At 38.5% G+C, this 10,129-nt stretch overlaps 1 protein-coding gene across 1 annotated transcript; it reads left to right on the forward strand.

Moving 5' to 3' along the window:
- Positions 1-1,776: 1,776 nt before the first annotated feature.
- On the forward strand, positions 1,777-10,012 carry LOC103461158 (transient receptor potential cation channel subfamily M member 2-like; the record flags this gene model as incomplete). The annotated part of the gene is made up of 9 exons (XM_017303591.1): positions 1,777-1,957; positions 2,030-2,193; positions 2,276-2,456; positions 4,005-4,066; positions 4,147-4,353; positions 5,683-5,785; positions 6,473-6,591; positions 8,854-9,246; positions 9,921-10,012. Coding segments are annotated over 9 exons (1,502 nt in total), but the record flags the coding sequence as incomplete, so codon positions are not given.
- Positions 10,013-10,129: the final 117 nt, after the last annotated feature.

A 10,129-nucleotide genomic window follows, 5' to 3' on the forward strand; every position in this document is an offset into this window, starting at 1 on the left:
CGCTGGGGTTGTGTGGTACTGTGCTAAACTGGTGCAGATCTTGTTTGGCAGACAGAAACTATTTTGTGTCATTTGGTCATTATTTCAAGAAAAATCAATTGTTGAGTTCTTAAGTGTCTATTCTTGACCCTCTATTATTTAACATTTGTAGTATACCCCCATTGTCCACTAGTCACTAAGTCTATGTGTTCAAGATATAAATGAAGAAATGGTTCAGAATTTTGGGCTGGACAGTGGTGCAGTTGGTAGAGCTGTTGCCTTGCAGCAAGAAGGTTCTGGGTTCAATTCCTGGCCTGGGGTCTTTCTGCGTGGAGTTTGCATGTTCTCCCTCTACATGCATGGGCTCTCTCCAGGTACTCCGGCTTCTTCCCACAGTCCAAAAACATGACTGTCAGGTTAATTGGCCCCTCAAAATTCTCCCTAGGTGTGAGTGTGCATGGTTGTGTCCTGTGTGTCTCTGTATTGCCCTGCGACAGACTGGCGACCTGTCCAGGGTGACCCCGCCTCTCGCCTGGAACATTAGCTGGAGATAGGCACCAGCAACCCTCCTGATCCCACTAAGGTACAAGGGTGAAAGAAAATGGATGGATGGATGGGTTCAGAATTTCATACAACTTCATGTAGACAAAGCATCAGCATTTAAGACTGAATGAGGCTAAAGATTTCAGCATGTCATTGTGAAATGACAGACTTTATCTAGCTGTTGATCCATAAAGCACAAAATGGTTTGTGTTATTTTTCAGAAAGGAGCCATGTGGACCCCTCAGGTCACCATTTATGGTTAATGCCCCTCCACTCTTTAATAAACCCCCTGAAATCCTCATTTGTGCAGGAACAACCTGCACTTTTAAAATCACAACTGAAAACATGACGCAGCTTTTGGTCAAAGAGTCTCATTAAATTACTTGATCACTGAAGAGGGATTAAAGTGTGAGTTCTGATTAGCTTTCATTTGAATCTTTGGTTCTTTTTATCCAATGTTTTCTGGAGCACTTTTCTATTTCAAAGTTTATCGTTTTGATTCAAAGCACGTAGCTGTGTGTGAACAGTGCTAAATATTTACCCTCTTGAACATTTTGTCATGCTATAAATAAACAATTATGTATTTTAGTTAGATATTATGTGATAACCCATCATAAACATTGTGAAGTCAAAGAAAAAGATGGTTTTTACAGTTTTTACTATAGCAGAAGTGTGATGTGCATTCATATACGCCGCCATTTGTTTTGGTACTGCCAAATAAAATAAAACCATCCATCCTTCTTGTTATTGGCTCTGACCAGGATGACCACAGGATGATTAATGCTTGTGCACCTTTCCAAAACAAGTCCAAACTGAATTTACCGCAGATGGACCACTTATAAGCTGATCAGTTGAAGCTCAAAGGCTGTGAATACTTCAATTTTCAATAAATTTGCTCACAAAAAAAAAAAGAACACAAAAACCTTTCCACATTGTCTTAGTGGGGTATTTGTGTAGAAAAATAAGATATTAATTTAAAGCAATCGGTAATAAAGATGTAACATAGCAAAATTTGGAAATATAGAAAAGGGAACACTTTCTGGATGCACATTCTAATTTTTATTTGTTTAAGAAACGTATGGAATTTTTTTCCCCCACCACTTCACAATTAATAACCCACTATGTGGTATATTTTGTGGATGTAGCATGAATTAATTTTTTTTGAGAATCTTCATTGGGTATGAATACTTTTATAAGGCACTGCATTTGTGTACCTGCACATTCTTATGCCACATCTTGTTTGCTCATTGCCAGTATGTACGAGTGTCTGCAGACACTGAAGCTACAGTGCTCTACCAGTTACTCACTGAACAGTGGGGACTTTCACCTCCAAATCTGCTCATATCAGTGACTGGAGGAGCCAATAACTTCTACCTCAAGTCCCACCTGAAGAAGGTTTTCTATAGAGGACTGATGAAAATTGCCCAGACTACAGGTGAAACAGACAGAAAAATAGAAATAGGTGATGAATGAGCAAGAAACACATGCAGTGATATTTCATCTGTAGGTGCATGGATCATTACTGGTGGTACCAATGTGGGTGTGATGCGACATGTGGGACAGGCTGTTAAGGACTTTGCCCTGAGTAACACCAAGCAGAAGGAAATAGCGGCTATTGGAGTGGCACCATGGGGAGCAATTCACAACAGGGAGAAATTAGTAAATGAAGAAGTAAGTTGAACATATGCTTTACATCATGCCTGTGAATAGATTTGTGTGTTGCCTTCAGACTTTTCATTGTGTTTATCTGCAGGGTTGCTTCCCAGCTCGTTATGTGATTGACACAGAAGGTCAGGATGGTCTGACCTGTCTGGATGACAATCATACCCACTTCTTGCTGGTTGATGATGGAACCTACGAACATTATGGCATGGAGATCGAGCTGCGTGCAGAACTAGAGAAATACATCTCAGGCAAAAATCTTGGAAACAAAGGTTAAAAGAAGATGACTCTTTGTTATTAAAATAAAACGTTCAAAAGTAGGCGTCATAAAATACGGTTTGAGGTGGTGAGGCAGACTCAGAGACCCAGGTTGAAGAAAAGAAAATGATTAATTTAAGGATGAGTCCAAGAAAACAAAGTCCAAAAATACAGCCAGCACAGGGAAGAGCGGAAGGCTAACGCTCTACCACTGGTAGCAACTGAACAAACTTGACTCAACAGATGCAATGACACGGCCTGCAACCAGGACCCAACAACAACACAGAAACACAGGTGACATTAAATACACAGAGGGTAATCAGGAAACGAGACACCTGGGAACAATCAAGGGGTAGACAGGGTAACGTGAGACTCAAAAGACACAGAAACCTAAAATAAACAGACAGGAAAACTCAAATCACATAGAAGGTAAAAGTTTAGTTTCAGGGTTGTAGCTTGAAGTAACCCACCAAGTTTCATTATAAATTTTATCTATTTATAGTGCCACCTCATGTTGGCTCATGCTGAAAATGCATGCAGACACCTTATTTGACGTTAGGCACATTTGTTATAAAAACTATTAATACAAATCCCAAATTGTTCTGACGTTAGGCTCAAATTTTTTTATATATATATATGCAAGCAAAACAAAACAAATAAAAACAAAAAACAACTTGTTTGCACATAATTTAAAAATTGAACATTCTCTATGAAAATCTGTCCACATCGTTTGGTTAGCCATTCGTCCAGTCCAATCATGTAAAGTTATGCGCCTATTGGCTTTTAGCTTTGGGATAAATTTAAAATAAGTTTTACATGTTTTCTATTAACATAACTTTTTTTTCAAAACACAATAAAGTATGGTTCAGCGAATACATTGGAAAAGAGAAATTGTGTCTACATCTAGTAGTTGTGGAGGAAATCAATAAAATACATGTCTAGTTTTTCCAATGTCACCAAGTGGTTCAATTTATCAAACGTTTCTCAATTTTTATGGAATACAATTATATCTATGATGTGATATTCCCAAATATTAACTTTGGAATTCAGATAATTCAAAGGTTAAATGTGAGATAACATATAAGTCATATCCATATCAAGATATGGACGCTGGGTGTGGTCTTGGGCATTTGTGAAAAATTTAATGTAAATCTGTCCAGCTATCATGTTGGATTTGAACTTTTATCCCGTAGCATCACCTATCGTCAAGACTCCATAAAACTCAATACACAGTGACAACATATCATTCTTTATTAGGATCTAAAAGTCCTTTACAATATCACACCCTATATAACAGAAGATATGATTTTTTTTTTATACCTGGGTAGTGGTGTGGGCTTCCTACCAAGCTGTTATTTGAGATTTTTTTCAGCATTTCTTGGTTCTTATGCCCAACAATTTTTTAGCAGACAATAATAATAATAATAATAATAATAATAATATGCACAATTACAATAGGGTTCTCTGCTTCTCTGCAAGCATGAAGATGCCCATGTTTCGGCAGGCTTTGAACTCTAATTATGAATAACTTTAAATAATTGTTTTAATTATGTACCATTCAGATAATAACATCAAGATCTCAGTGGTTTGTGTGGTATTGAACGGAGGACTTAGCGCACTCAATGTAAGTAAGCAGTTTCCTGAATCTTCTTTCCATCTATTAGATTCTGACAATCTGACCTCTGGTCTGTGTTTTCTTCTCAGACCATCTACAACGCCGTTAATAAGGGCACACCATGTGTGATCTTGCAGGGTTCTGGGAGGTTAGCAGATGTCATTGCTCATGTGTCTGGACAGCAGAACAGTACTGTCCAGATCGACAAGCTCATCGAAAACCAGTTGGAAAAGTGTTTTGGTCAAGAGTACAAAAGTTCAACTTTCAAGTCCCAGGAAAAAGAGTACACAGAAAAGGTTAGATAAGTAATGATGTTCCAGTCCATGATATGTGGTGGTGGTATGCTGTGGTGATTTTGATGTGGACCATACTGGCAGTTGCCCAGGTTGGCCATAAAAGGAAAGGAATTTGGGGAATGTGACACCTTCATGCATTTATATGAGGGGCAGTTTCGGACAAAATCTATGTTTTGTCTCTTACACAAAGTTACTAAAAACTCATATACACACACACAAAATATTAAAATTGCACATATACTCTACTAAAATATCACACGCATACAATTTTTCTCTCACACGCATATACAAAATACAAAAATTTCGCATACACACTACTAAAATATCACACTTGCAAACAATTTTTTCTCTCAAACGCATACATAAAAGACTAAGATTGCACATATAAGCTAATAAGGTATAGACTCGTTTTTTTGTATTTGAGAGACTCAGTTTTGTATGTGTGAGAGACATTTTTGGGAGAGACATTTCTTTTATGTGTGAGAGATATTTTTTGTATATGTGAGAGACATTTTTGTATGTGTCATGGAAGAGGTGGGGCATCATTTGGAGATCAGATCGCGCATGCGTTGTACCGCAGTGAAGTTAGCTTCAAGTTAGATATTGGAGCTCCACGGTGCAAGCGGCGTTTAGCTCAAGGTTAATCCAATTTATGAACTCTAATTTTGGCCAGCCGTTCTCTAGCGCTCCCTTCTCAAGCGCTTGGAGGTTCACTTAGGGCTCTAACAGTGTTAGAGCCTGGTTGACGTCACTTTGGTTCCTTGATGCCTCCTTTCTGCTATGGTACATAGCAAAGCCATTTATTAATTGTTTTGCTGCAGTCTGCTTTGGGTCAAACTGCCTAGGAGCAGCTGAACAAATTAAAAACAGCTGAAAGATGCTGGTAAAAAACATTTGAGAAGTTTTAAAACACATTGAAATATTAAATAATGTGCTGGTTATAGATCCATCCATCCATCCATCTTCTTATACCCTTGTCCCTTAGTGGGGTCGGGAGGTTATAGATCCGAGAACAGAAACTGTGCAGTTCCCATTGTACACTCAAAGTTAAATTAATAAGGACACATTGTTACATTGTCCACACAGGACACAGAACATAAGGAGAGCAGACCAATTTACATCTAGCAGAGATGTTTTATTAAACCCAAGTACGCAGTACCCCATTGATTCAATAAGAAGCAATGTAATCTGATGTACTGAATCTTCTGATTCAGAAAATTATGTCATGTGATATTTTAATATATTTTTGCTTTAAATGTTGTGGTCTTAAAGTAAAACTTTTACAACAGCACTGTGGGTCTAGAGGACATTTGTCTGATCTGTTTCTAGATTCAGGAGATCATCAAGAAGCGTGAATTACTGACAATATTCAGAGCAAGGAAAGATGGCCAAGGGAATTTGGATGTGGCAATCCTTGACGCTCTTTTCAAAGGTAACTATGGTGACAAAAGTATTTGAAATATCATGCTACAACTACAGACCACTGTGTGCTTTATTTTATTACCTAGACCAACACAAAGTAGTTGGAATCTTATTAATACTTAAATTATATTTTCAAATAAAAATCTAAAGTGTGAAAAGTATTTGTATTAAGCAGTCTGTGAGGCCCCATTGACTTGGTTAATGTGTTCTAATTGCTTTGTACACCATCTGACCCAATTTTTCCATCATATTGGTTCCCAAAATAGAATTTTTTGGACCTTAATGTTTTTTTTTCCTCTTAGTAGCTCCTTGCACTAAAAGGAGTGCAACAAGCACTCCTTTTAGTGCTCCTTGCACTAAAAGGAGCAAGGAGCACTACACAAATGTGTGGACTCATTTGTGTGAGTCCACACAAATGAACATATCATTAATGCCCATATGATAGTGATTTCAACTGTCTGAAATATTTTCTCTCAAGTTTCCATTTATGAGTTTTTTTCCTGTATCATTGGGTAAAAATCTTAATTAATTCTGGTCATCTATTATCTTCAACTTTTGTCTATGGGATTTCTGTTTTTTCTCAGCCAAATCTACTGCGCTTGTAACACTAGTTATTTGCCTTAAATAAAAGTTCATAAGTGTGTGTGCACTAGATATCCTGAAGACATTTGGTTGTCAGTATATATTCTATCATCAGCTTCAAAGACTGGTGAATCACAAGAAGAGTCCTGGAAGAAGCAGCTAGAGCTGGCTATTGACTGGAACAGAGCCGACTCAGCTGAGACTGAGATTTTCACTGAGGAAAGCGTGTGGAAGGTGGGTTTGATACAGAGCACTGATGTGCATAGATATACACTACATGGTGCTAGAATACCTGCCCTGTTTCCTCTGGACAAAAAGGTGCCTTTCTGAAACTGTCTTGTTTAGTTATATTTTCTAATTTTACTATTGTGTATGGTAAAAGCTAGCATTTTGGGATTTAAAAGCCTAAATTAGCTACCAGTGCCCAACAGTGATGTTTGGTATGTTTTTAAACTATATACGCTGCAATACAAGGGTTGTAATTACTCTCAATAATCTTAACTCTAAGACTAATTTATGTCATATGTTACTCTTGCTGCATGCAGAAGTGTAGATGATTCTTCTTATGTCCATATTCTCTGCTGCTGTTTTAATTTTCTCCATTGGATTTTTACGTAGGAAGTCTGACTGGGCAGCCTCTCCAAAAATATTAATCAGTTAAAAGAAACATGTTAGCTGAATTAAAATATCAATTAGCAGCAAATCTACCAGGGGTATGAATAATGTTTGATTACATTTAATAAAAATAGCTATAATGCAAAAATACTTAAAAAAAGGTTTAATGTTTTGATTTAATATAATTAAAAGAAATCATTTTATTTGAGTTAATCCAGACTAAATATGTCCTCCCAAGTAGCCTTTTTGGTTTCTTATAGATATCTCCACGTTTGAAATTTTACATGTAAAAAGCGTTTGCCTCTGTTGCCTCTTTATCTCCATAGAGAAATGACTGCTTAAGTGTCCAGGTAAGAACGTGGTTAGCTGCTTTCATAACTTGCTGAATCAAACCTGTGTTACACTTAAAGCTCCAGATGTTGTACAAACATGGCAAACTGAATTGACTGGTTACTGAGGAGAAGTGGGATGTCATTTGGAATCCTGTAAAAATTATTATCTGTAATCAAGTCAGGCTTTTAGAGTCCTATTCACAGACTGCAAATTCCTTCTAGCAGAAAGTAGAAAATTAACTCTCAAACCTCTCCTGTCGTAATTGCAAGTCGGTACTTGTTACATATATTCATTGTGTTTGGTCCCACCCTAAAATTCAGATGTACTGGTTGGACGTCCTGAAAGATATGAATGACAGGCAACGCCAAATACGATCCTGTCTTATTACTCTTAGGACACAGGGACAGTAGCATTAATCTGGTACTGGCAGGCTATATGATATCCTCACCTATGCTGCCCATAAGAACATTTTCTTTTCATGGATCAGAGATAATCCAACTAAAACGTCTTGGCACAAACCGGTCTTGGAACTTTTTCCTTCAGAATATTTAACCTGTTCTCTTCATTGTACAATGGAACAATCTCTGGACTCAGATCTGCTTCACAAACTCCATGGTAGCATCCATACTAAACAGCATTGCAATAGATTAACCATGAATGTATGTATAAGTACATACAGTGAATAGATGGTGATACAGTGGGAAGGAAGGATCTCCAGTAGCAGTGAGTCATGTGACAAATCTGAAGAAGCCTCTGAAGACTGTTGCTATAGAACAGTTTCATCATTGTCATGACATTGTAGCAGCAACATGTCCTGGATGACACCTTCATCGTTGGAAATCACTGTTAGTCCATCTCATTTACAGCTCCTTTTTAAATCTGTCATATGAATAGAAAGCCATAGAGTAGTTTGACAATTTCCTACAATGCTAATGTCCTCAGCTTTCAGGATTAGTTGACTTTTATTGTGCAAACCATAGTATCAATATAAAACATTGTAGACTTAAAATATTTTCAAATTGGGATTAAGACTTTTGATATCAGACAAAAATCCTTTGACCATAGAAATTAGGTGATGGATGATAAAAGCAGAATTTAAAACATGTATCTAATTAAGACATTGGCTTCATTTATGAAGTTCATTTGATCATAAATTAAAAAAAGGTAAAACTCTGCAGTGAGTTAAATTTCAGTCTCAATCAAATTACATATTTGTTGTAGTTGTTAAAGGAGGATAATAGATAAGATGAAATGAGTGCTGTTTAAACCAGAACCCAGTGTATCTTTTCATACACTGGGTCTTCTTTTTTGGAAATAACTGAAATAACAGTACCTGTGGTGCTGTGTAAAACCATTGAATCTATTGCTACTTTAGCATTTTTAAGAAGCCAGATTTTCTCAGCTCCAATTTCTTCTGGTTTATTAATAGTGCACTTGATTGCCATGATAAAAGGTAATCACATCAGGTCTCACATGAGATTCAAATTCTTCAAACTGGTTAGTTTTCCACCAACATAACAAGGTTCTTTCTCTTGTTTCTTTCTTTAGTCCAGTGACCTCCACTACTTCATGAAATTAGCCCTGACTGGCAACAAGCCTGATTTTGTTAGTCTGCTCCTGGAGAACGGTCTGATTCTGAAGGACTTCCTGAAAGATGACGGCACCCTTTGTGAGCTCTACCAAAAGCTGCCCAAAAGCTGCTTCTTCTTGTACAAGTTGGTCAAAAGGGTGGAACCTGACAAAATAAGGAAACAGGAACTTCACAAGGATGATCTTCATAGCATACAAGAAAAGATCCGCCTGATTCATGTCTCAGATGAAGTGCGCCACCTGCTGGGAAAATTCACACAGCACATCTATCCTCAAAACACTATGAATGCACCACATGAACAGAATCCACCGCATGAACACTTCATTGTGCGCATAAAAGAACTATTTTCTGTGAGTATGTTTTTTCTAAACTTAATTAAGTGGGTAAAAACAAATTCCTAACTTGCACAGCCTCTTTCTACCATAAAGACATCATTTGTTTTTTTCCGGTAACATTTTAGGCAGTTATATATATATCTATATCTCCATCCATCCATTTTCTGCCGCTTATCCGGGGTCGGGTCGCGGGGGCAGCAGCTTTAGAAGGGAGGCCCAGACTTCTCTCTCCCCACACACTTCTTCCAGCTCCTCTGGGGGAACCCCAAGGCGTTCCCAGGCCAACCGAGAGACATAATCCCTCCAGCGTGTCCTGGGTCTTCCTCGAGGCCTCCTCCCGGTGGGACGTGCCCGGAACACCAGGTGAGTCCATCCAGGATGTCCAGAAGGCATCCTGACCAGATGCCCGAGACACCTCAACTGGCTCCTCTCAACGTGGAGGAGCAGCGGCTCTGAGTCCCTCCCGGATGACCAAGCTTCTCACCCTATCTCTAAGGGAGAGCCCAGCCACCCTATGGAGGAAACCCATTTCGGCCGCTTGTATCCGTGATCTCGTTCTTTCGGTCATGACCCAAAGCTCATGACCATAGATCGACCGGTAAATCGAGAGCTTCGCTTTTTGACTCAGCTCTCTCATATATATATATAAGTTAAAACTGTGACATTGAGCTGTCAGTGTGGGTCCTTAGGCAAGACCCTTGGAGCTATATAGCCTACCTCATACCATGAGAGACACRAATAAGCACGACATGCYGGCTCAGACGTCGCCCGGTCAAACAAGGTCTGCGTCAGGTGCTGGGGAACCAGAGCACCCTGATGAAAAGTGGGCTACTGGAACTAGACGGAAATGGGCGAGAGGTGAAAACATGGATCTGTTGGAATGCTACTACTCAAGCAA

The sequence above is a fragment of the Poecilia reticulata genome, unplaced genomic scaffold (genome assembly GCF_000633615.1).
Source record: "Poecilia reticulata strain Guanapo unplaced genomic scaffold, Guppy_female_1.0+MT scaffold_685, whole genome shotgun sequence".
Classification (NCBI taxonomy): Eukaryota; Metazoa; Chordata; class Actinopteri; order Cyprinodontiformes; family Poeciliidae; genus Poecilia; species Poecilia reticulata.